We start from the raw sequence: 27,974 nt of genomic DNA, 5'->3' as shown, positions 1-27,974 counted from the left end.
GCCAAACAACCAGTAGGTTTACATGAGGGAAAACATGAGGGAAAACATAAGGGAAAACCAATGAATAAATCATTCTGGAACGGCAGCCAGGGCCATAAAGGTTGTAGATTACCGTTTAGAGGAGTTGCAGCCTCCTCCATGCTGTTGAACCTCATGAGACGTTTCTGATTCCAAAATGTACTTGTCAGGTCCCTCTCAAATGCCATCTGGACAAGCTGGGCTTTTCATTGATGTAACATACTCTGTGTTCAAAGTCTGTGTTCACTGAATAGGTTCTTCAGGGTTTTTTTGCACATTGCAGTAGATGCCCCAAAAATGTTAATCATGTTTCAGTGCCAACAGCACAGTCGTCATTGCTAACAAAGGCCCGCCGTGTCTTTGAAGAACACAGATGGGGTACATTTGTTGCTGCTGGCTGTGATTGGGATTTTATTTTGCAAGAATGTGCGAGCCACAATCAACTCTGCTTCCACTGGTTCAGGTGGTCAGGTGCTAGTGGCTGGGGTAATGGAGGTGCAGGTGCTTGTTGTAATGTTACCCTGGTTCTGCTGGTGCTAGGCCCTCTTCTCGATCATGTTGGTCAGCAGGCGGCGTGGGGGATGGGCGGGTATTACATTTGATGCTAGGCTCCTCAACCTCGGTGGTCAGGCCTGCAGACTGCTCGGTGAGCTTGGCATCGCTCTCAAAATGGTGCCCAGCCATTTTCGGATATTCATGCTGATCAAAGCTTAGCCAACTAGCTATAATTATTCAGTGGTCCGCTACCAAAACATAACAAAGCTAGTAGCTAATAGCTAGCATGTTATTAGCTGTAGCTGTCTGCAAAAGTGAACAACATTTTCCCCTCTCTGTGAGAACCCGACCTGGGATCCAATGAGCTTCCTAAACAAGGTAATGAAGGTGGTACCTTATGACATTGCATGGCCAAGTGCCCAATCAGAATACATTTTGGGATTTTAACTACTAAATTGTACATTATTACATCCCCTCTCACTCACCCCTCCTCAGATCATGAGCGTAAACCCAGCATACAGCCTCTTTCCCGGTCTACATTGGCAAAACCGGGCAGGGTAATTCATACACCATTTGTTATGTTTATGGAGAAACAAAACTGGAAGGGCACAAATTCTATCTGGGGGGTTCATGCCACCCCGTAGAGCATGCAATGGAGAGGGGGGAGGAGAGGGGGGAGAGGAGAGAGGAAAGAGAAGAGAGGGGTGAGGAAATGAGAGGGGAGAGGAGAGGGGGGAGAGGAGAGAGGAAAGAGAAGAGAGGGGAGAGCAGTGAGAGAGGTGAGGAAAGACGAGAAAGGGTAGAACGCAAAGAGGGGAAAGAAAAGAGGAGAGATGAGAGGAAAGTGTGCTGTTGGTTAGGGAAAAGAAACCCGACACCAGAAAGTCAGTGATGCTTCCTCCCATTTTATTGAACCAGTTCTGCAGTAAAACAAAGACTTTTGTAAGTTAATAAGATTTAGCGTTGGTAGAGAATACCAGCCTTCTCGCCTCTCAATAAATAGTCCTCTTAAATAGACAGACCATCCTAAAATGGCCTGGCACACAAGTACACATATCTATCTCTCTCAATCCCCCTTCTTTCTCTTACGTCTGTTTTTCTGAAACCCTCTGTATTATTGCTTCTCAATGACTTGTGTGACACGTTTTTAAGCCTAGCTTATAAACAGAGCTATATTAGTGCAAATGTTGTCGTTTTTTCTGAAGAGAACTATCCACTTTTTTCTATATCTGAGTCAATACACTATGACATCAGAGTAACATTAAGACAATGTTTGGGATATGGAGAGGAAAGGGCAGAGTTGTTTCCCATGACAAGACTGTAATGATAGGTCCACACTGATGATAGATTTAACACTGTTACTCTGCAGGGCAAACAACTGAGCAAGCATGGTGTAAAACAGAGAGGGAGAGAACAAGAGATAGAAAGAGAGAGAGAGCGAGAGAGAGAGAGAGAGAGAGAGAGAGAGAGAGAGAGAGAGAGAGAGAGAGAGAGAGAGAGAGAGAGAGAGAGAGAGAGAGAGAGAGAGAGAGAGAGAGAGAGAGCGGAAGAGCGAGAAAGAGAGAGAGAGAGGTGTGTTTGTACTATACTGTATGATGAGTGGGACGCAATGTAAAGAGTTGCATAACATACAGTACATGTAGACACTGGAGTACAGAGGAGAAACATTGAACCTACCCTTAACATTCCCAAGACCAGGAAATAAATACACTTCTCTTTGTTTGAAAAACTATTTACACAGTAATGTACATGAAGAGTCCATAGAGCATCCACACTTCCTAAAGCCTAGTCTTTCAGTCATAAAAAGCATACAAAAACAATATAGATCAAAAATATCTAGAAAAACACCTTTAACTACACAGAAAACATATTGACATGAACAAAATATTGTGGACTGTGTATTACTATACAATCACTGCTTATAATGTCTCACACACAGTAGAAAGCACAGAAAGTGTGTGTGTGTGTGTGTATGTGGGTGTTTGTGTTTGTGTGTGTTTTCCAGGTTGGACTCAATAATCATGATTGTCCGCCAGTGCTCATGTAGCTCCTATCCAGCAGCACGGCAAGGCACTCTAGGACATGTAGTTCATTCATGTGTCCATTCAAGTCTCTAGATGAAAGTGACGAGTGTTGAGGGATATTTAGAGGCAGGAATGTGTGTGTGTGTGTGTGTGTGTGTTCTGAGGGTTGAGAGGTTGGCTGGAGTCTAATGGCAGCCACAGGCTCTGACCACCATGTTGCGGTACTTCTTGAGGATGACATTGGAGCTGTCGTCAAAGTAGAGCACTGAGATGGCATGGAGCTGGGTGGGAGCACAGCAGGGCTTAGGAATAGTGTCTGGGTTTATTAGGTGGACCTGTACAGGGGGTGGGGGGGAGACAGGTGGGGATTGGAGTAAGGGAGACACTGAACTGATAAAATGTCAATGCAGTTGTCTTTGTGTTGACACTGTCTAGTATATTGACTGAATGAATGATACGAAAATATCATGTTTATTCTTGGGTACTCACTAGTGTCTGCACGATGGCGTGGTTAGTGGCATTCATGTAGGAGTTGAGAGGGAAGGCACACTCTCCCTCACAGTAATAAGCTGCATAGCCCTCTGGAGCTATGATCCAGTCCTGAGAGAGAGAGAGAGAGAGAGAGAGAGAGAGAGAGAGAGAGAGAGAGAGAGAGAGAGAGAGAGAGAGAGAGAGAGAGAGAGAGAGAGAGAGAGAGAGAGAGAGAGAGAGAGAGAGAGAGAGAGAGAGAGAGAGAGAGCGGGATAGAGAGAGGGTGGATAAAGAGAGAAAGAGAGTCACACTGTTATCCTTCATGTGATTGTGTGATCAGCATGTGATGCAAGCCACAGTAGTCACAGTAGCCTCAGTAGTAACAACAAGCTTCCCGGTTCTAAACTCAGAACTTGTTGTGAACTGTGGAGCCCTAGTAAGGCGATAAATCTGCCCCTTTCCTTCGCATATCCCACTGTTTACCCAGCTGTTGGAATGGATATCATGGACAACAGTGAGAACTGAAGATCACTTTGGATTTAGGTCTCTGCTAAGAAAAGGCATTAGGGAGGACAGGGAGGGAAACAGCGGGGACAGAGTGTAAAAGAGGGAGAACAGAGGTGTGGTGAGGAAGAGATAAGTGTGGGAGCGAGTGAGAAAAAGGGATAGATTTTAAGAGGGAGGGTAGATAAAAGAAAAGGAGAAGAGGAGAAAGAGGGAGAGATAGAGGAATGTGTGGGGTGCGTACCTGCCACCCCAGGTCTCTGAAGCTGACATAGAGCTCGTGTTTCTTGCATGCCTGCTTCTGATCAGCACTGCTGTTCTCTGAGAGAGAGATGGGGGAGAGAGAGAGAGAAAGAAAGAAAGAGAGAGAGAAAGAAAGAAAGAAAGAAAGAAAGAAAGAAAGAAAGAAAGAAAGAAAGAAAGAAAGAAAGAAAGAAAGAAAGAAAGAAAGAAAGAAAGAAAGAAATGGAGAGATAAAGAGGAGTGTAAAACATTACAATATTATAGCATGGAAACCTTGCTGAACATGATATCAGTCTATGTAGTACAGGCCTAAACCTTTTTGGGTAGTTCACTGTGCCCTCTGTATACTCTGAGTTGTGGGGCTAGCAGAGCATAGAGGACAGAGAGAGGACAAAGAGGCTTAACCCATCTCTTTCACCACTCCATTCTATTCCCTCTCTTTTTCTTTCTATTCCCTCACTCCCTCTGGTACCCGTACCCTCAGGGGTTCTGTGGAACATACATCTGTCCCAGTCATTGGGATTGGGAATGATCAGGAACAACTGGTTCTCATCAGCTCTGTCACACACACACACACACACACACACACACACACACACACACACACACACACACACACACACACACACACACACACACACACACACACACACACACACACACACACACACACACACACACACACACACATACACACACACACACGTGATCTGCCCCAAACATAGGACCTGACTTTGCTCTATGCCGGGTTCTTGGCCCTGTCTGTCCACTCCGTGAGGCTCATGTATTTAAAGCCAATGAATTAAGGCATCAAGATTCACAGTTTTGGCAAGTCGGTTAGGACATCTACTTTGTGCATGACACAAGTAATTTTTCCAACAATTGTTTACAGACAGATTATTTCACTTATAATTCACTGTATCACAATTCCAGTGGGTCAGAAGGTTACATTCACTAAGTTGACTGTGCATTTAAACAGCTTGGCAAATTCCAGAAAATGATGTCATGGCTTTAGAAGTTTCTGATAGGCTAATTGACATCATTTGAGTCAATTGGAGGTGTACCTGTGGATGTATTTCAAGGCCTACCTTCAAACTCATTGCCTCTTTTCTTGACATCATGGGAAAATCTAAAGAGATCAGCCAAATCAGACCTCCACAAGTCTGGTTCATCCTTGGGAGCAATTTCCAAACGTTCATCTGTACAAACAACAGTATGCAAGTATAAACACCATGGGACTACGCAGCCATCATACTGCTCAGGAAGGAGATGAACGTACTTTGGTGCGAAAAGTGCAAATCAATCCCAGAACAACAGCAAAGGACCTTGTGAAGATGCTGGAGGAAACAGGTACAAAAGTATCTATATCCACAGTAAAATGAGTCCTAAATCGACATAACCTGAAAGGACGCTTAGCAAGGAAGAAGCCACTGCTCAAAAACCACCATAAAAAAGCCAAACTACGGTTTGCAACTGCACATGGGGACAAAAATCATACTTTTTGGAGAAATGTCCTCTGGTCTGATGAAACAAAAATAGAACTGTTTGGCCATAATGTCCATCGTTATGTTTGGAGGAAAAAGGGGGATGCTTGCAAGCCGAAGAACACCTTCACAACCGTGAAGCACGGGGGTGGCAGCATCATGTTGTGGGGGTGCATTGCTGCAGGAGGGACTGGTGCACTTCACAAAATAGATGGCATGATGAGGAAGGGAAATTATGTGGATATATTGAAGCAACATCTCAAGACATCAGTCAGGAAGTTAAAACTTGGTGGCAAATGGATCTTCCAAATGGACAATGACCCTAAGCATACTTCCAAAGTTGTGGCAAAATGGCTTAGTGGCCATCACAAAGCTCTGATCTCAATCCCATAGAACATTTGTGGGCAGAACTGGAAAAAGCGTGTGTGAGCAAGGAGGCCTACAAACCTGACTCAGTTACATCAGCTCTGTCAGGAGGAATGGGACAAAATTCAGCCAACTTATTGTGGGAAGCTTGTGGAAGGCTACCCGAAACATTTGACCCAAGTTAAACAATTTAAAGGCAATGCTACCAAATACTAATTGAGTGTATGTAAAATTCGGACCCACTGGGAATGTGATGAAAAAAATAAAAGCTGAAATAAATAATTCTCTCTACTATTATTCTGACATTTCACATTCTTAAAATTAAGTCGTGATCCTAACTGACCTAAAACAGGGAATTGTTACTCTGATTAAATGTCAGGAATTGTGAAAAACTGAGTTTAAATGTACTTGGTTAAGGTGTATGTAAACTTCTGACTTCAACTGTATATATATTATAAAGCAGATAGACAGGCATCGAGGCATTCGGTTACTGTTCGATTGAACGTTAGATGGGCAAAACTTGTGGCCTAAGGGACTTTGAGCATGGTATGATCCAGCATCCTGGAGTCGCCTCTTGACTGTTGACGTTGAGACTGGTGTTTTGCGGGTACTATTTAATGAAGCTGCCAGTTGAGGACTTGTGAGGCGTCTGTTTCTTAAACTAGACAATCTAATGTACTTATCCTCTTGCTTAGTTGTGCACTGGGGCCTCCCACTCCTCTTTCTATTCTGGTTAAAGACAGTTTGCGCTGTTCTGTGAAGGGAGTAGTACACAGCGTTGTACGAGATCTTCCGTTTCTTGGCAATCTCTCACATGGAATAGCCTTCATTTCTCAGAACAAGAATAAACTGATGAGTTTCAGAAGAATGCTGATGCTCCAGATACTCAAGTTGTCTAAAGAAGGCCAGTTTTATTGCTTCTTTAATCAGAATGACAGTTTTCAGCTGTGCTAACAGAATTGCAAAAGGGTTTTCTAATGATCAATTAGCCTTTTAAAATCATAAACGTGGATTAGCAAACACAATGTGCCATTGGAACACAGGAGTGATGGTTGCTGATAATGGGCCTCTGTACGCCTATGTAGATATTCCATGAGAAATCTGCCGTTTCCAGCTACAATTGTTATTTACAACATTAACAATGTCTACACTGTATTTCTTATCAATTTGATGTTATTTTAATGGACAAAAATGTGCTTTTCTTTCAAAAACAAGGACATTTCTAAGTGACCCCAAACTTTTGAATGGTGGTGTATGTAAAGACAAGATTAATTCAAGAATAGTGTGATGGGTGACAATATTAGCCTATCATTTGTAAATTATATATTATCACTTGTGAATAATGCCTAGCTTAAGGCAAACAGGACATGCTTTTTCCCCCAACGTTTTCAAATCCTTGTCGCTCACTTCATGTAGCCTAGCCCATAGGCCTTTATGTTTTCATAAAGTTTGTTTACTAACAACTAAAGTGGTCAAATAACTTCTTAAAATGAAGCACATTAATCCACTTTACAACAGGTGTAGATCCTAACTGGCATACATACACAGCGCGTGAGTTTCTCGTTTGGGGAAGATGATTTTCACCATAAAAATGCACCTTTATAATAAAAGCATTACATGCATAATCACATCTGTGGTCACTTTTGATAATGGTGTTTTCCTGCTAATGGAACATTTGTGCTTATAGCCTACTGCCGTGTGCGCATTGCTGCGCTCAGAATGTGAAGAAATAGCCCAAATGTTTGTCAACATTTTAAGCTAAATGTTCTCATCTGTTGCGTCAGGCTCATTGCGTAAAACAGGTTTTTTGATGCTAGTGGCTGTATTAATGTGGCATCTATCACATCCCACAACTGTCCCAGACTATGTTTGGAATATTTATTTCTCGCACAGAATAGAATAGGTGAACTTTTGTACTATGGGGGATAGTAGATTGACATAGGCTAGTGCTTTTGCTGTTCGTTAGGCCTACTCATCTTATTGGCTGATGAAAAGCTAATGTGGACAGTTCTTCCATATCTTCAATATGCGCCTCAGAATTGGATGAGGACGCACACAGTTGGGTCCCTGATGTGTCTGTCTTCACTTGTTGTAAGGATCTATGCTGGAGACGAGAAGCAAGTACAAGGAGTGAACATTTACTGGAAAACGGACATCAAACCAAAACAAGAACACCGTCTGAATAGGTTGAACATAACCACAATAATGCTGACATGGGGAATCAACTGAGGAACAGACAGATATAGAAGGGAAATCAACAAAGTAATGGAGTCCAGGTGAGTCCAATGAAGGGCAGCCTGGCACCCTCGAGCGCCAGAGGGGGAGCGGGAACATGCTTGACACTTGTAGCCTGTGAGAAAGAGGTGCTTCGGCACACAGCTGGGAGAAGGGAATTATAATTATTATATGCAGCCCAAGGGCACAACAGCCACTGGCCGCAAAAGGCATGCATTTGTTTTAGGGGGCATTATGGCCACAAAAAGGGGATGACGCCAAATCGAAACATTATCAATTGCTTGTCAAATTGTGAATGAGAGACTGATGAAGTGTGTGCTGCCTGCACAAGAAACAAAGCAGAGCTCATGCCTTTCATGCAACTTTTTTCAAATTAGAGTCTCATTAGAGTCTCATCATGCAGCCGTAGAATGTAGTAAAATCATAACATATAGCCCAACGTTTGTATCACAACTAAAGTTACATAAATAACTCTAAATTAAATATATATGAGTACCTCTTTCATTGTTAACTGTTCAACACAGAATAGCCGCATGTGCAAACTGTGAAAACGTGCAAACTGTAAACCACATATCCTGAGGCCGCATTTATTGTAGCTGGGGATTTTAACAAAGCAAATTTGAGGAAAACGCTTCCAAAGTTCTATCAACACATTGACTGTAGTACTCTCTTAGGAAAAACACTAGACCACTGCTACTCGCCTTTTCGAGATGCCTACAAGGCCCTCCCCCGCCCTCCCTTCGGCAAATCAGATCATGACTCCATTTTACTCCTCCCTTCCTATAGGCAGAAACTCAAACAGGAAGTACCAGTGCTAAGGTCTATTCAACACTGGTCTGACTAATCGCAATCCATGCTTCAAGATTGTTTTGATCATGCGGACTGGAATATGTTCCAGGTAGCCTCTGAGAATAACATTGACGTTTACACAGACATGGTGACTGAGTTCATCAGGAAGTGTATAGGGGATGTTGTTCCCACGTTGACTATTCAAATACAAAACAGTGTAGTTATTCCCTCCATAAGGCAATCAGTCAAAACATCAGTACAGAGACAAAGTGGAGTCGCAATTCAACAGCTCAGACACAAGACATATGTGGCAGGGTCTAAAGATAATCATGGATTACAAAGGGAAAACCTGCCACGTCACCCTCAGACAAGTTAAACATCTTCTTTGTCCGCTTTGAAGATAACACAGTGCACCGATGTGGCTCGCACCCAAGGACTGTGAGGTCTCGTTCTCTGTGGCCGACTTGAGTAAGACATTTAAGCGTGTTAATCTTCACAAGGCTGCCGGCCCAGACGGCATCCTTAGCCGCGTCCTCAGAGCATGCACAGACCAGCTGGCTGGAGTGTTTACGGACATATTTAATCTCTCCCTATCCCAGTCTGCTCTCCCCACTTGCTTCAAGATGTCCACCATTGTTCCTGTACCCAAGAAGGCAAAGGTAACTGAATTAAATGTTTATCGCCCCGTAGCAGTCACCTCTGTCATCATGAAGTGCTTTGAGAGGCTAGTTAAAGTTCATATCACCTCTACCTTAGCTGACACCCTAGACCCACTTCAATTTGCTTACTGCCCCAATAGATCCACAGACAATGCAATCACCATCACACTGCCCTATCCCATGTGGACAAGAGGAATGCCTACTTCAGAATGCTGTTCATTGACTATAGCTCAACCTTCAACACCATAGTACCCTCCAAGCTCATTATTAAGCTCGTGGCCCTGGGTCTGAATCCACCCTGTGCAACTGGGTCCTGGACTTCCTTACAGGCCGCCCCCAGGTGGTGAAGGTAGGAAACAACATCCTCAACACAGGGGCCCCAGAAGGGTGCGTACTGGGGCCGTACTTAGCACCCTCCTGAACTCCTTGTTCACCCATGACTGTGTGGCCACGCACGCCTCCAATTCAAACATCAAGTTTGCAGACGACACAACAGTAGTAGGCCTGATTACCAACAATGATGAGACAGCCTACAGGGAGGAGGTGAGGGCTCTGGCGGAGTGGTGCCAGGAAAATAACCTCTCCCTCAACGTCAAGAAAACAAAGGAGCTGATCGTGGACTTCAGGAAACAGCAGAGGGAGCACTGCCCTAACCACATTGACGGGACCACAGTGGAGAAGATGAAAAGCTTCAAGTTCCTTGGGCGTACACATAACTGATAATCTGAAATGGTCCACCCACACAGACAGTGTGGTGAAGAAGGCGCAACAGCGCCTCTTCAACCTCAAAAGGCTGAAGAAATTTGGATTGGCCCCTAAGACCTTCAGAAACATTTACAGATGCACAATTGAGAACATCCTGCCGGGCTGCATCACCACCTGGTACGGCAACTGCACTGCCCGCAACCGCAAGCCTCTCCAGAGGGTGGTGCCGTCTGCCCAACGCATCACTGGGGGCACACTGCCTGCCCTCCAGGACAGCTACACCAGCCGATGTCACAGGAAGGCCAAAAACATAATGAAGGACATAAACCACCCGAGCACGGCCTGTTCACACCACTAAGGTCAGTACAGGTGCATCAAAGCTGGGACCGAGAGACTGAAAAACAGCTTCTATCGCAAGGCCATCAGACTGTTAAATAGCCATCACTAGCCTGCTACCACCCGGTTACTCAACCCTGCATCTTAGAGGCTGCTGCCCTATATACATAGACATGGAATCACTGACCACTTTAATAATGGAACACTAGTCACTTTAATAATGTTTACATACTGCTTTACTCATTTCATATGTATGTACTGTATTCCATTCTACTGAATTTTAGTCAATGCCACTCTGACATTGCTCATCCTAATATTTATATATTCCTTAATTCCATTATCTTACTTTTAGATTTGTGTGTATTGTTGTGAATTGTTAGATATTACAGCACTGTTGGAGCTAGGAACACAATCATTTCGCTACACCCGCAATAACATCTGCTAAATATGTGTATGTGATCAATAAAATTAGATTCCCTCAAATCGTTTGGTCAATATATGTTTTCTATTTTATTCAGCTATGTTAAACTGTATTCTTCATATTGTAAAATAATGGCACGGAATTCTAAGAAAATCTTGCTAAATGAACCAGTGTAGCCCACAGCCATATGGCACAGCCAGATCAGGGCCTAACATAAGGACAACTCAGAATATGCTAGACTACATTTTCATCATATAATTTCTCCTTAGACCTGTCTAAAATAAATAATGGATTTATTGTGATGGTGTAGACTATATTACATGGATATATTAGACTTTTTAAAGTGTAGATGTTCCAAAGGTCTTCATCAGTGGCTTGTGGAAGCCAGGAGATGCTAAATGTGTTCATGTTAATTAACGGTCAATTACCGTGAGACCGGCAGTTATTTCATGACTACCACAGCGCGGGCGAAAACAGCTCGTTGATGAGAGGTCAAAGGAGAATGGCAAGAATCGTGCGTGCTAACTGGCGGGCCACATACAGGCAAATAACGGTGCAGTACACCAGTGATGTGCAGAACGGCATCTCGGAACACACAATTTGTCGGGATTTGTGACGGATGGGCTGTTGCAGCAGATGACCACACCAGGTTCCACTCCTATCAACTAAAAACAAGACGAAAAGCCTCCAGTGGGCACGTGATCACCAACACTGGACAATAAGGAGTGGAAGAACAGTGCCTGGTCTGATGAATCCTGATTCCTGTTGTGTCATGCTGATGGCAGAGTCAGGATTTGGAGTAAGCAGCATGAGTCCATGGCCCCATCCTGCCTGGTGTCAACGGTACAGGCTGGTTGGATTGGGGTAATGGTGTGGGGAATGTTTTCCTGGCACACGTTAGGTCCCTTGATACCAACTGAGCAACTTTTTCATGCCCTGAATCATTTAGGCTGTTCTGGAGTCAAAGATACTAGATGGGTGAATCTAATAAAGTGGTGTATGTGATCGTATACAAATGTAAGCAAGGTTTGAAATTATGTTTTAGTCAAATATTATATCTGTTTGGGCTTCTTGCGGTCAATTTGCAGTCTGCAATCGGCCTGCAGCGGAATCTATTTGATGAACCCTGGCCTAGACTATTTTCCCATCCAGTCCCAATCCCACTGAAATCCAAAATCTGGACTCCTGTCTCGCATGAAAATTCCTAACTTTATTCTTTAATCCATAGGTTGAAGTATCAAAGTATGTTTCTCACCTATGCATGTCAAAATACCACTATAACATTTTGCCCGCTTACTGTACTTGCTGATCAGCGCTTCTGTAGAGAATGTGTGATCAACAAACAGTATGAGATATTTTTAAAACAGAGTTGGTCCCCATTAAGATACCCTGATATTTCAACTATTTCCACTCTTCATCTCCCTGTTACTCATGATCTGATCTGCTATCTGTATGATCATGAACTCGATTAAGACAAAAAATATATTCTGTCATTCGTTGAAGGAGGTTATCTAATCTAGCAAGCTTAGCAACTTTGGTCACTTGACTTTTGTTTGACTGCCATTACAAAGTTTGTATAATTGGTTTGGAGGGGGAAAGTGTGTGTGTGTGTGTGTGTGTGTGTGTGTGTGTGTGTGTGTGTGTGTGTGTGTGTGTGTGTGTGTGTGTGTGTGTGTGTGTGTGTGTGTTGACCCTTGGAGATATGTGGAAAATTATTATAAGGAGGCTGTAGTAGACAGTAGTAGCCCTGGCCTCCATCTGCCTCCCATTTCACCTGGAACCCACACCAGAGCCAGCCATCACTACACCAACATATCACTGTGCCATTTAAAAGGCCTTCCACAATTACACATACTGCTGTAAGGCACATTCTCTTAGCTTCCCTCTCCCCTCATCCCCCAGTCCTTACCTGCGATGTTGGTCACTCGAAGTGCCTCCTGGCCCTTGTTGGCCCCTTTGGAGCGGTTGGGGTTGCGTTGTTTGGTGCCCCCTGGTGCTGAGCGGATGCTGCGCAGGTGCACCTCTGTGGCTTTGAAGAAGGCCACCATGAAGGGCTGTTTATTCTGAGGACCACTGAGGCCGATCAGCCCTGCCATCCGCGGGTTCACACTCTCACCTGCAGGGGGAGACACAGAGGACAGCATGTCAGAGTCATGTCTCTGTGAGTGTGGGTATGTAAAGTGTGTGTGGTCCACTCAGTCTCTAATGAGAACCATTTATTTAGTCTGTGTAATGCTGAAAATTGATGGTGACGGGACGGGATGTCTCACGAGCGTGCCAGCACACGCCCGTCCATACCCCTCCCAACACACACACACACATAAACACACACTGTCCCTAACATGAAAGAAACATGGATCATCCTTCTATCATCACTGAGGTAAACTCAGAAACACTGTCATACAGTACTACTGTTGATGCTGCTGTTGTGGTTATTGATTTCAAGTGGCTAACATCCTGCCATCCTGATAGCAATCTCTCCTCCGCTCTAAAGAGAAACTTGACTCAATAGAAATACATCTGCACTACATGTTGTTTGTTGAAATCTCTTCTGCATGGGTGATAGTGATGATGAGGGTATAGTGGATCGTGTTAAATAATGAGGGCTTGTATTATCCCTCTACCAGTGTGTTCTCCCTGTATTGTGTGCTGGTAGAGAATGTGCCATTGCTATGCACTGAGGTCATACTGCTTATGCTGTCTCCTGTTCTTACATGAATCCAGGCCAGGGCCCATATACATAATTTAGATCCTAATTAATAAGATTATATGGAAAGGGATGAGCTGGTCCTAGATCAGTACTCATACTCTAATAAGCTATATGGTTATGGGTCCTGGTTCTTATAGGGTTTGACCTCTCATATAGAAGTTCTGGTTTAGAGAGCTCCCTCTGGGTTCTAGACCTGGTTCAAAGGCCCTCTGCTTACCCGCGGTGCTCTCCAGAGCCAGCTGCAGGCCCAGGTTGCGTCCAGGATTCAGAACCCAGTGGTTACTGGTCAATGTCACATCAATCACCAGCCAGCCCTCCTCAGCCGCCCAGATGACCCGCGAGTCCAACAGAAACAGGTCCGACTCCCTGGAGGAGATACACACACACACACACACGTGCATGCATGAGTAAACATTCACACAAACACGGAGACAAACACACACACATACACAACCAGAACCACATGGGACCCAAACATGCAAACATACGCAAAGAAACACAGACACACAGATACAAACAGATACAGACAAATACACACACACACACACAAGCCTGCATACTTAGATAATATGTGCAAAAAGTGTGGAGCTGAGGAGTAGAACAAGTAAGGGAGTGAGATCAGGGCAATAGAGAAAGAGAGGAAGGGAGGGAAGGCTCCAGATGGTGAGGTCCAGGGGAACACTTAATTTCCATAATTGACAATAATGACTTTATAAACGACTGTTCCATTCATACTGAACACACTGTCCATCACACACTGGAATTAAGGGAGTGAAACAGAGAAAGAGCCAGAGAGAGAGAGAGGTAGAGAAAGAAAGAAGGATACAGCAAGAGAGAGAGAGAGAGAGAGAGAGAGAGAGAGAAAGAAAGAAGGATACAGCAGAGAGAGAGAGAGAGAGAGAGAGAGAGAGAGAGAGAGAGAGAGAGAAAGAAAGAAAGAAAGAAAGAAAGAAAGAAAGACAGAAAGAAAGAAAGAGAACAAAGGAGAGAGAAAGAAGCATAGAGAAAGAATCCTTGTCCAACTAAAAATCATTGTTCTAAAGTGGAATGTTTTTCTCTTTTCTCCTCTTTTCCTTTCTGATATTCTATCCCTTCTTCCTCCAGTGTCCATCATTCCTCCCAGGCAGAGGGATACGTGTTGTTCCCCCTAGAGCTGTGCAGGCAGCAGAAGACTTTAGGAGGGGTCAGAGACCTGGCCCTTTACACAGCATAGGTTATAAACACCTTCCACATGGCTGTGGGAAAGACTGGATATACTCACTGATCTTTGAAAACAATGGTGGGAGAATAGAAGTGAGGGAACACAACCTGTTGCTGTGTGACATAACAGAGGAAAACCCTAAAACATACTGACACACACACACACACTATCCCTCACCTGTCGTTGTGTTCCTTCAGCACCTGGTAGACACTGATGCGGAAGGTCTCATTCTCAAAGCGCTCGTGGATGAAGTCCTTATAGATGCGGAACTCTGCAGCGGTGACCGCTTCCCCATCGGGGATACGTGATAGGTCGAAACGAAACTCTCTGTGGTGCCGCCGGACCGAGAGAAACTCCTTATCGTGCTCCACTGGAACACAAAAACACACACAAAGGATCATCAGACAGACCACCACAAACACACGCATGCACATGCACACACACACAAACTCTCTCCTCCTCCCTGAACCACAGAGACTAGTCTCTCCTCTCCTCCTCTCTGAACCCCAGAAACTAGTCTCTCCTCTCATCCTCTCTGAACCCCAGAAACTCGTCACTCCTCTCATCCTCTCTGAACCACAGAGACTCGTCTCTCCTCTCATCCTCCCTGAACCACAGAAACTAGTCTCTCCTCTCATCCTCTCTGAACCCCAGAGACTAGTCTCTCCCCTCATCTCTGAACCCCAGAAACTAGTCTCTCCTCTCATCCTCTCTGAACCCCAGAAACTCGTCACTCCTCTCATCCTCTCTGAACCACAGAGACTCGTCTCTCCTCTCATCCTCCCTGAACCACAGAGACTAGTCTCTCCTCTCCTCCTCTCTGAACCCCAGAGACTAGTCTCTCCTCTCTGAACCCCAGAGACTCGTCTCTCCTCTCATCCTCCCTGAACCACAGAGACTAGTCTCTCCCCTCCTCTCTGAACCCCAGAGACTAGTCTCTCCTCTCCTCCTCTCTGAACCACAGAAACTCGTCACTCCTCTCCTCCTCCCTGAACCCCAGAGACTAGTCTCTCCTCTCCTCCTCTCTGAACCCCAGAGACTAGTCTCTCCTCTCATCCTCTCTGATCCCCAGAAACTAGTCTCTCCCCTCCTCCTCTCTGAACCCCAGAGACTCGTCTCTCCTCTCCTCCTCCCTGAACCACAGAGACTAGTCTCTCCCCTCCTCTCTGAACCCCAGAGACTCGTCTCTCCTCTCATCCTCCCTGAACCACAGAGACTAGTCTCTCCCCTCCTCTCTGAACCCCAGAGACTAGTCTCTCCTCTCCTCCTCTCTGAACCACAGAAACTCGTCACTCCTCTCCTCCTCCCTGAACCCCAGAGACTAGTCTCTCCTCTCCTCCTCTCTGAACCCCAGAGACTAGTCTCTCCTCTCATCCTCTCTGAACCCCAGAAACTAGTCTCTCCCCTCCTCCTCTCTGAACCCCAGAGACTCGTCTCTCCTCTCCTCCTCCCTGAACCACAGAGACTAGTCTCGCCTCTCCTCCTCTCTGAACCCCAGAGACTAGTCTCTCTCCTCCTCTCTGAACCCCAGAGACTAGTCTCTCTCCTCCTCTCTGAACCCCAGAGACTCGTCTCTCCTCTCATCCTCCCTGAACCACAGAGACTAGACTCTCCAGAGACTAGTCTCTCCCCTCCTCTCTGAACCCCAGAGACTAGTCTATCCTCTCCCCCTCTCTGAACCCCAGAGACTCGTCTCTCCTCTCATCCTCCCTGAACCACAGAGACTAGTCTCTCCTCTCCTCCTCTCTGAACGCCAGAGACTAGTCTCTCCTCTCCTCCTCTCTGAACCCCAGAGACTAGTCTCTCCCCTCCTCTCTGAACCCCAGAGACTAGTCTATCCTCTCCTCCTCTCTGAACCCCAGAGACTAGTCTCTCCTCTCCTCTCTGAACCCCAGAGACTAGTCTCTCCTCTCATCCTCCCTGAACCACAGAGACTAGTCTCTCCCCTCCTCTCTGAACCCCAGAGACTAGTCTCTCCTCTCCTCCTCTCTGAACCCCAGAGACTAGTCTCTCCTCTCCTCCTCTCTGAACCCCAGAGACTAGTCTCTCCCCTCCTCTCTGAACCCCAGAGACTATTCTATCCTCTCCTCCTCTCTGAACCCCAGAGACTAGTCTCTCCTCTCCTCCTCTCTGAACCCCAGAGACTAGTCTCTCCTCTCCTCCTCTCTGAACCCCAGAGACTCGTCTCTCCTCTCATCCTCCCTGAACCACAGAGACTAGTCTCGCCTCTCCTCCTCTCTGAACCCCAGAGACTAGTCTCTCTCCTCCTCTCTGAACCCCAGAGACTAGTCTCTCTCCTCCTCTCTGAACCCCAGAGACTCGTCTCTCCTCTCATCCTCCCTGAACCACAGAGACTAGTCTCTCCTCTCCTCCTCTCTGAACCCCAGAGACTAGTCTCTCCCCTCCTCTCTGAAGCCCAGAGACTAGTCTCTCCTCTCATCCTCCCTGAACCCCAGAGACTAGTCTCTCCCCTCCTCTCTGAACCCCAGAGACTAGTCTCTCCTCTCCTCCTCTCTGAACCCCAGAGACTAGTCTCTCCTCTCCTCCTCTCTGAACCCCAGAGACTAGTCTCTCCCCTCCTCTCTGAACCCCAGAGACTATTCTATCCTCTCCTCCTCTCTGAACCCCAGAGACTAGTCTCTCCTCTCCTCCTCTCTGAACCCCAGAGACTAGTCTCTCCTCTCCTCCTCTCTGAACCCCAGAGACTCGTCTCTCCTCTCATCCTCCCTGAACCACAGAGACTAGTCTCGCCTCTCCTCTCCTCCTCTCTGAACCCCAGAGACTAGTCTCTCTCCTCCTCTCTGAACCCCAGAGACTAGTCTCTCTCCTCCTCTCTGAACCCCAGAGACTCGTCTCTCCTCTCATCCTCCCTGAACCACAGAGACTAGTCTCTCCTCTCCTCCTCTCTGAACCCCAGAGACTAGTCTCTCCCCTCCTCTCTGAAGCCCAGAGACTAGTCTCTCCTCTCATCCTCCCTGAACCACAGAGACTAGTCTCTCCCCTCCTCTCTGAACCCCAGAGACTAGTCTCTCCTCTCCTCCTCTCTGAACCCCAGAGACTAGTCTCTCCTCTCCTTCTCTCTGAACCCCAGAGACTAGTCTCTCCCCTCCTCTCTGAACCCCAGAGACTAGTCTATCCTCTCCTCCTCTCTGAACACCAGAGACTAGTCTCTCCTCTCCTCCTCTCTGAACCCCAGAGACTCGTCTCTCCTCTCCTCCTTTCTGAACCCCAGAGACTAGTCTCTCTCCTCCTCTCTGAACCCCAGACACTAGTCTCTCTCCTCCTCTCTGAACGCCAGAGACTAGTCTCTCCTCTCATCCTCCCTGAACCCCAGAGACTAGTCTCTCCCCTCCTCTCTGAACCCCAGAGACTAGTCTCTCCTCTCATCCTCTCTGAACCCCAGAGACTAGTCTCTCTCCTCCTCTCTGAACCCCAGAGACTAGTCTCTCCCCTCCTCTCTGAACCCCAGAGACTAGTCTCTCTCCTCCTCTCTGAACCCCAGAGACTAGTCTCTCCCCTCCTCTCTGAACCCCAGAGACTAGTCTCTCCCCTCCTCTCTGAACCCCAGAGACTAGTCTCTCCTCTCCTCCTCTCTGAACCACAGAGACTAGTCTCTCCTCTCCTCCTCTCTGAATCCCAGAGACTCGTCTCTCCTCTCCTCCTCTCTGAACCCCAGAGACTAGTCTATCCTCTCCTCCTCTCTGAACCCCAGAGACTAGTCTCTCCCCTCCTCTCTGAACCCCAGAGACTAGTCTCTCCCCTCCTCTCTGAACCCCAGAGACTAGTCTCTCCTCTCCTCCTCTCTGAACCCCAGAGACTAGTCTCTCCTCTCCTCCTCTCTGAATCCCAGAGATTCGTCTCTCCTCTCCTCCTCTCTGAACCCCAGAGACTAGTCTCTCTCCTCCTCTCTGAACCCCAGAGACTAGTCTCTCTCCTCCTCTCTGAACGCCAGAGACTAGTCTCTCCTCTCATCCTCCCTGAACCCCAGAGACTAGTCTCTCCCCTCCTCTCTGAACCCCAGAGACTAGTCTCTCCTCTCATCCTCTCTGAACCCCAGAGACTAGTCTCTCTCCTCCTCTCTGAACCCCAGAGACTAGTCTCTCCCCTCCTCTCTGAACCCCAGAGACTAGTCTCTCTCCTCCTCTCTGAACCCCAGAGACTAGTCTCTCCCCTCCTCTCTGAACCCCAGAGACTAGTCTCTCCCCTCCTCTCTGAACCCCAGAGACTAGTCTCTCCTTTCCTCCTCTCTGAACCCCAGAGACTAGTCTCTCCTCTCCTCCTCTCTGAATCCCAGAGACTCGTCTCTCCTCTCCTCCTCTCTGAACCCCAGAGACTAGTCTATCCTCTCCTCCTCTCTGAACCCCAGAGACTAGTCTCTCCCCTCCTCTCTGAACCCCAGAGACTAGTCTCTCCCTCTCCTCTCTGAACCCCAGAGACTAGTCTCTCCTCTCCTCCTCTCTGAACCCCAGAGACTAGTCTCTCCTCTCCTCCTCTCTGAATCCCAGAGACTCGTCTCTCCTCTCCTCCTCTCTGAACCCCAGAGACTAGTCTCTCCTCTCCTCCTCTCTGAACCCCAGAGACTAGTCTCTCCCCTCCTCTCTGAACCCCAGAGACTAGTCTCTCCCCTCCTCTCTGAACCCCAGAGACTAGTCTCTCCCCTCCTCTCTGAACCCCAGAGACTAGTCTCTCCTCTCCTCCTCTCTGAATCCCAGAGACTCATCTCTCCTCTCCTCCTCTCTGAACACCAAGAAACTCATCTCTCCTCTCCTCCTCTCTGAACCCAAGATATTTGTCTCTCCTCTCCTCCTCCCTGAACCCAAGAGACTTGTCTCTCCTCTCCTCACATTTACATTTACATTTTAGTCATTTAGCAGATGCTCTTATCCAGAGCGACTTACAGTAGTGAATGCATACATTTCATACATTTTTTTCCCCGTACTGGTCCCCCGTGGGACACTTGTCTCTCCTCCTCTCTGGATCTCATGAGGTGGCGCACACACACACACACACACACACACACACACACACACACACACACACACACACACACACACACACACACACACACACACACACACACACACACACACACACACACACACACACACACACACAGTAACCGAAGGTTGCTAGTTTGAATCCCCGAGCAGACAAGGTTACAAAATCTGTCGATCTGCCCTTGAGAAAGGCACTTAACCCTAATTGCTCCAGGTTTGCCGTCAATAATGGCTGATCCCTGGCTGTGACCCCACTCTCCGAGGGTGTCTCAGGGGGAGTTGGCATATGCAAAAAAATATATATTTCACACCTCACACTTGTACAGGTTGTGACACAAGACAAATATAAGCACCTCCTGTTTGACTGTTGGAGTGTGCGCATAGATACGCACTCACGTACTAAAGATGGTGCTGTATGGCTGCTGTCTTGCTCTGACCCAATGTATCCATTTTGTGATTATTTTGGCGTTTATCTTAATTTTTCTTTGCACTAAATGTAACTGCTTTCATTTCCTAGGATCGACAAAAACTTCTGAACATCAGATCGGCAGTTACTAACCTCAATTCCGGCTTCAACTTCGACTCATCTGCCCTGGGCTCTTTGTGTACCTCCGTGCCAATTTTCAGGCAACATCTGTCTTATCTCCATGTTTCCGGTTTGTAATACTCGTTACTTTCAACAAATGTACTATCACCAATAATTTCATGTTGATGTCAACTTGAAAAAGAATTAATGCTATTGGTTCGACATTTATGAAAATGAACCATGCGTCAACATTGCAATGTTGCACAACCACAATATTTTGTCTTACAATATTAATCAGACTAAAATGGATCACATAATAGTTATATAAACCATCATTTTCTCATTTCACTTTAATGGGAATGTTTCACTATTTTTAATGACTAGTCATGCTTATCTCTACAAATCAGGTTCACTCCAGCTGTCCTTGTCATGCGCGCTCCTCATGTCTTGATAGAATAAATGTCTTTATTCTCTTCCAAAACGGAAAACTCATCATGCTTATCATATTTCCATGGCTTGAGATAATGTAATTGACCCCCAGAATCATAAAGTTAGATTTTTTTTAACCACTAACCTGTCGACAAAAGCTTATGTGAGAAGCTCATCCATACAAATCATTAAAATCCAGACAGAAAATATTTACACAAGAAGCAACCTATTACCACAATTGATTAAGGCATAATTCTAATGAATATAATTTTCAAACATTCAGTTACTTGTTGATATTTTGCTAATTTTATAAAAGCAATATGAACTAGAGGAGACAATGGCCTGTGCTTAAACGTTTTTCTATTTTATTCCAGATCATCAGTTTACATTATGTTACTTTCGTCCCATATGTCTCTCCTTTAACTTCTCCCAGGCTAACCCCCAAGACTAGCTAGCACGATACTTGAAACTTATGCTGTCATTTAGGCACTGGATGGGTTAAGAAAATTATATATGTTTGGAACCTTAATGACTTGGAGAAGATCTGCAAAGAGGAGTGGGACAAAATCCCTACTGAGATGTGTGCAAACCTGGTGGCCAACTACAAGAAACGTCTGACCTCTGTGATTGCCAACAAGGGTTTTGCCACCAAGTACTAAGTCATGTTTTGCAGAGGGGTCGAATACTTATTTCCCTCATTAAAATGCAAATCATTTTATAACATTTTTGACGAGTTATTCTGGATTTTTTCCAATAAACCTACCATTAAAATTATAGACCGATAATTTCTTTGTCAGTGGGCAAACGTACAAAATCAGCAGGGGATCAAATACTTTTTTCCCTCACTGTAAGACTGTATCATCTGCATATAAATAGATGAGAGAGCTTCCTACTGCCTGAGCTATGTTGCTGATGTAAATTGAGAAGAGCGTGGGGCCTAGGATTGAGCCTTGGGATACTCCCTTGGTAACAGGTAGTGGCTAAGACAGCAGCTTTTCTGACTTTATACACTGCACTCTTTGATAGAGGTAGTTAGAAAACCAGGCCAAAGACCCCTCAGAGACACCAATACTCCTTAGCCGGCACACAAGAATGGAATGGTCCGGTATCAAAAGCTTTGGCCAAGTCAATAAAAATAGCTGCACAACATTGCTTAGAATCAATGGCAATGTTGACATCATTGAGGACCTTAAAGGTTGCAGTGACACATCCATAACCTGAGTGGAAACCAGATTTCATACCAGAGACAATACTATAGACATCAAGAAAGCCAGTCAGTTGATTATTGACAAGTTTTTCCAACACTTTTGATAAACAGGGCCTATAGGCCTATAACAGTTAGGATCAGCTTATCTCCATGTTTAAATAAAGGACGGACCGTGGCTGCCTTCCAAGCAATGGGAACCGCCCCAGAAAGGAGAAACAGGTTAAAAAGGTCGGAGATAGGCTTGGCGATGATAGGGGCAGCAACCTTAAAGAAGAAAGGGTCTAAACCATCTGACCCAGATGTTTTTTGGGGTTCAAGTTTCAGGAGCTCCTTTAGCACCTCAGACTCAGTGACTGCCTGTCGGACGGGCAAGATGGCATGGCTGAGTCGAATAGGAATCCTGACTTAATGAAGTGGTGATTAAAGGGCTCAGCCATCTGCTTCTTGTCAGTAACAACCACATCATCAACTTTAAGGGACATTAAGTACTTCTTGGGGTTAGACCCCCAGAGAGAGAACTGCTCCTTAAAGAAACTAACTTTGGCCTTCCGGATAGCCTGAGTGCACTTATTTCTCATTTGCCTGAACGAGAGCTAGTCAGCGTGAGTATTCGTGTGCCGAGCCATTCGCCAAATGCAATTCTTGTGGTGGAGAAACTCTGTGAGATTACAGTCTCATTTTCTTTATGGGGGCTTGTTTGTTAACAATACCAATGAAAATATCAAAAAAGAAGGTCCAAGCGTCTTCGAAAAGCTGTTTCTATACCATTTTACAGAGGCCAGTTCATGAAGGAAGGCTTTGTAACGGGTGTCGTGTGTGGAGGACCAAGACGCAACAGGGAAGTGTATACTCATCTTCTTTTTAATATTGAAGAAGGTGAAACAAAATGAAACACGTATACAATTACGAAAACGACACTAACAGTTCTGTCAGGTGAAAAACACAAAACAGAATACAACTACCCACAATCCACAATACAAACAAACCCCTAATTATAGGACCTTCAATCAGAAGCAACGATAAACAGCTGCCTCCAATTGAAGGCCCCAATCCCAAAACAAACATAGAAACAGAGTGACTAGAATAAACATAGAAAATGCCCTAACATAAAACATATACCAAAACTCTGGACCACTCTAAACAAACAAGCCTTGTCTATACACATAGACTAACCATCCCCGAAACATATAAACAAAATACCCCCCTGCCACGTCCTGACCATACTAAACACTAACAAATAACACCTATACAGGTCAGAACTTAACAGGCTTGCTCATTAAAGTTTTTTAGCAAGCGTCTATGACAAATCAGGACAGGTCGTTTCACTGAGCAGCCATTACGAACACAGGCTGTAAAACAGTGATCACTAAGGTCATTACAGAAAACACCAGACTGATACCCGGACACTAATAAGAAATCCTGCTATGCCCTCAGTCGGACCATCAAACAGGCAAAACGTCAATACAGGACTAAGATTGAATCGTCCTACACCGGCTCGCACAGCTGTGAGCCTACCAAACAAGCTAAATTACTTCTATGCTCGCTTTGAGGCAAGCAACACTGAAGCATGCATGAGAGCATCAGCTGTTCCGGACCACTGTGTGATCACGCTCTCCGTAGCCGATGTGAGTAAGACCTTTAAACAGGTCAACATTCACAAGCCCGCGGGGCCAGACTGATTACCAGGACGTGTACTCCGAGCATGCGCTCACCAACTGGCAAGTGTCTTCACTGACATTTTCAACATGTCCTTGACTGAGTCTGTAATACCAACATGTTTCAAGCAGACCACCATAGTCCCTGTGCCCAATAACACTAAGGTAACCTGCCTAAATGACTACCGACCCATAGCACTCATGTCTGTAGCCATGAAGGGCTTTGAAAGGCTGGTCATGGCTCACATCAACATCATTATCCCAGAAACCCTAGACCCACTCCAATTTGCATACCGCCCCAACAGACCCACAGATGATGCAATCTCTATTGCACTCCACACTGCCCTTTCCCACCTGGACAAAAGAAACACCTACGTGAGAATGCTATTCATTGACTACAGCTCAGCATTCACACCATAGTGCCCTCAAAGCTCATCACTAAGCTAAGGACCCTGGGACTAAACATCTCCCTCTGCAACTGGATCCTGGACTTCCTGACGGGCTGCCCCCAGTGGGTAAGAGTAGGTAACAACACATCTGCCACACTGATCCTCAACACGGGGGCCCCTCAGGGGTGCGTGCTCAGTCCCCTCCTGTACTCCTTGTTCACCCATGACTGCATGGCCAGGCATGACTCCAACAACATCATTAAGTTTGCCGACGAAACAATAGTGGTAGGCCTGATCACCAACCACGATGAGACAGCCTATAGGTAGGAGGTCAGAGACTTGGCCATGTGGTGCCAGGATAACATCCTCTCCCTCAACGTGATCAAGATAAAGGATTTGATTGTGGACTACAGGAAAAGGAGGACCGAGGTTTAGAGCTTCAAGTTCCTTTGTGTTCACATCACCAACAAACTATCATGGTACAAACACACCAAGACAGTCGTGAAGAGGGCATGCAAAGCCTATTCTCCCCAGGAGACTGAAAAGATTTGGCATGGGTCCTAATATTCTCAAACATTTCTACAGCTGCACCATCGAGCGCATCCTGACTGGTTGCATCACTGCCTGGTATGGCAACTGCTCAGACTCCGACCGCAGGACACTACAGAGGGTAGTGCGAACAGCCCAGTACATCACTGGGGCCAAGCTTCCTGCCATCCAGGACCTCTATACCAGGCGGTGTCAGAGGAAAGCCCTAAAAATTGTCAAAGACTCCAGCCACCCTAGTCATAGACTGTTCTCTCTACTAATCAAATGGCTACCCAGCCTATTTGCATCCCCTCTATTTTATGCTGCTGCTACTCTCTGGTTATTAGCACTTTAACTCAACCTACATATTACCTCAATTACCTTGACTAACTGGTGCCCTCGCTACTGTTATTTTACTGCTGCTCTTTAACTATTTGTTATTTTTAGTCAATGATTTATTTAAATCTATTTTTCACTTCACAATAATTGTATCTTAAAACTGCATTGTTGGATAAGGGCTTGTAAGTAAGCATTTCACTGTAAAGTCTACACCTGTTATTCGTCGCATGCGACAAATACAATTAGATTTGATTTGATTTTGTCCCCCTGAAGGCAAATCAGATCTTGACTCTACACTGAAAAAAACGGTGCTTTCTAGAACCTAAAAGGGTTCTTCAGCTGTCCTCATAGGAGAACTCTTTGAAGAACCCGTTTTAGTTCCAGATAGAACCCTTTTGGCTCCAGGTAAAACCCTTATGGGTTCCATGTAGAACCCTTTCCACAAAGGGTTCTACATGGAACTCAAAAGGGTTATACCTGGAAACAAAAAGGGTTCTACCTGGAAACAAAAATGGTGCTGCTGTGGGATCAGCCAAGAACCCTTTCGGAACCCTTTTTTCTAAGAGTGTATAATCCTGCTTCCAAAATTCAAACAGGATGTACCCGTGACACGTTCCATAGAAAAATAGTCTACCGAAGCAAAGGCTATGCTGCAGGACTGGCTTGCTAGCGCTGACTGGAATATTCTCCGGGACTCTGCTGATAGCATCGACGAGCTAACCACATCTGTCACCGGTTTCATAAGGAAATGCATCACCGACGTCGTCCCCACAGTAAAGGTTCGCTACTTCCCCAATCGAAAGCCCTGGATTAACACAGGGCTACAGCTCACAGGGCTATCGCAGCCAACCCCGAGGCTACGTCTGAGGACACGAATGCGTACATGAAGTCCCGCCACAACCTCCACAGAGCCATCAATCAAAGGTGGAATCCTATTATACTATACCGGCTCCAACGCTCAACGCATGCGGCAGGGGCTACAGTTCATTATGGACTACAAAGGAAGCCCTAGCCTTCATCTGCTCAATGACGTCTCTCTACAAGACGAACTCAATGCCTTTTATGCACACTTCGACAAAAACAAAATAGAACACTGCATAAAGGCCCCTGCTGATCCGGAGGACAGGGTCATGTCTCTCGCCGAGACTGATGTGAGTACGTTTTTTAAACAGTTTAACACTCGTAAGGCAGCAGAGTCTATAGGGAGTCACTTGTCTCTTAGTTGGATTAGAGCACTCCAGTTTGATCTAATTTACCCCTCCCTCCCTCCCTCCCTCCCTCCCTCCCTCCCTCCCTCCCTCCCTCCCTCCCTCCCTCCCTCCCTCCCTCCCTCCCTACAATCCCAATCCTCTATCCCTCCCTCCCTCTCTTCCTCTCCCCTTTTCAGTTGTGATCAGGGCCTGGTGACCCAAGACCCCCCCCACCCACAGCAGCTCCCCACCCCCTCTCTAGCCCCCCCATCACCGTGCTCCCACTCAACAGCTCTTTATCAGACAGACCGCCTCTGATCTCTGAGCAGCTTTGACTGCGTTGCCAGTGACGCATCTCTGCCAAGGCCTCCAGTCCACACAGACAGAGCGAAAACATACACACGCACACATGCACACACACACGCACGCACACACATGCACACTCTGAATCACACTCATACACCACAGACATACACACTCATAGAGCGAAAAACGCACACTCACATAGTCAGACACACACATACCAGTTCCACACCCTGAGATGTGAAATTCCGTTGTCCTTGTACTGCACCAGCTGCTATGGATGGATGTGAATGAGGGAGCAAAGATGATCGACTGAGGAGAACACATTTCCCATTGATGAGTGTTTGGATTCCATTCAGTCTCTCCTGCCTCTTACTATGTCTCTGCAATACATCTACAGTATATCACATTGCTCCACTTTTCATTTAATCTCTTTCTCTTCATCTTCTTTTTACTGTTGCTACTTTCATTCACCATTATCATATCGAACACACTATAACACAGACAGGAACAGTGTGGGTGCATGTGTGTCTTACAAAGACAGCACTGTCTGACTGGGCAGCGAGTGCAGGGTAAAGGCATGGATCTAATTACTGTCCAATGGGGGAAAGTTCTCTCCCTTTCTCTCTTTCCCTCTATCTCTCTCTCTCTCTCTCTCTTTCTCTCTCTCTCTCATTCTCTTTCTGACTCTTTCTCTCTCGCTCTCTATCTTTCTCTCTCTCTCTCTATCTCCCTAAATTCAATTCAAATGGGCTTTTTTGGCATGGGAAACACATGTTTATATTGCCAAATCAAGTGAAATAAAAAGAAACAAATTGAACAACATCAGCAGAAAACTGTTAGAAATGAATAGTAAGGATTGCACCTAAAAAGGTTTCAAAAAGATAAAGACATGTCAAGTGTTACATTATTAGCCATGTACAGTGTTAGCAATGTGCAAATAGTTGTAGTACGAATAGTGGGGGAAGATAAATAAACAGATACATATTGGTGGTATTTACAATGTTGTTTGTGCTCCACTGCTAGCCCTTTTCTTATGGAAACGGGCCACAAATATTGCTACTGTGATGGCACATTGTGGTATTTCGCTTAACAGATATGGCAGTTTATCAATCTTAGATTTATTTTCAAATTCTTTGTGGGTCTGTGTACTCTGTGGGAAATATAAGGCTCTAATGTGGTCATACATTTAGCAGGAGGTTAGGAAGTGTAGCTCAGTTTCCACCTAATTTTGTTGACAGTGGGCACAAGTCCTGTCTTCTCTTAAGAGCCCGGTCTGCCTATGGCAACTTTTCTCAATAGCAAGGCTATGCTCACTGAGTCTGTACATAGTCAAGGATTTTTTTACATTTTGGGTTAGTCACAGTGGTCAGGTATTCTGCCACTGTGTACTCTCTGTTTAGGGCCAGATGGAAAGTGGAAAGTGTGGGCATCTCCTCCTTTTAGGTGGTTGTAGAATTGAACAGATCTTTTCTGGATTCTGATAACTAGCGGGTCTACTCCTCATTCTGTCTCATTGGGGGTTTGTCCCATTTTGTGAATTATTGGTTGGTGATTGGACCCCAGACCTCACAACCATAAGGGGCAATGGTTTTATAACAGATCGTTTTTTGCCAGATCCTAATTGGGATGTCGAATTTTATGTTCCTTTTGATGGCATACAAGGCCCTTCTTTCCTTGTCTCTTAGATCATTCACAGCCTTGTGGAAGTTGCTTGTGGTGTTGATGTTTAGACCGAGGTAGGTATAAT

General features: G+C 45.7%; 1 protein-coding gene across 1 annotated transcript in view; it reads right to left on the bottom strand.

The window, feature by feature from the left end:
* Positions 1-1,397: 1,397 nt before the first annotated feature.
* LOC106566746 (bone morphogenetic protein 7) overlaps positions 1,398-27,974 on the bottom strand; it is a 54,841-nt gene continuing 28,264 nt past the window's right edge. The window contains exons 2-7 of the mRNA XM_014135097.2: positions 14,839-15,031; positions 13,678-13,826; positions 12,660-12,866; positions 3,757-3,833; positions 3,027-3,137; positions 1,398-2,872 (exon numbers count right to left, since the gene is read on the bottom strand). Coding sequence (XP_013990572.2) covers positions 2,723-2,872; positions 3,027-3,137; positions 3,757-3,833; positions 12,660-12,866; positions 13,678-13,826; positions 14,839-15,031 — 887 coding nt within the window. The 3' untranslated portion in view covers positions 1,398-2,722. The remainder of the gene's footprint in view (positions 2,873-3,026; positions 3,138-3,756; positions 3,834-12,659; positions 12,867-13,677; positions 13,827-14,838; positions 15,032-27,974) is intronic.

This window comes from Salmo salar, chromosome ssa13 (assembly GCF_905237065.1).
Source record: "Salmo salar chromosome ssa13, Ssal_v3.1, whole genome shotgun sequence".
Lineage (NCBI taxonomy): Eukaryota > Metazoa > Chordata > Actinopteri > Salmoniformes > Salmonidae > Salmo > Salmo salar.
The sequence above is the reverse complement of the archived record's forward strand: the minus strand, read 5'-3'. Positions and strand labels throughout refer to the sequence as shown.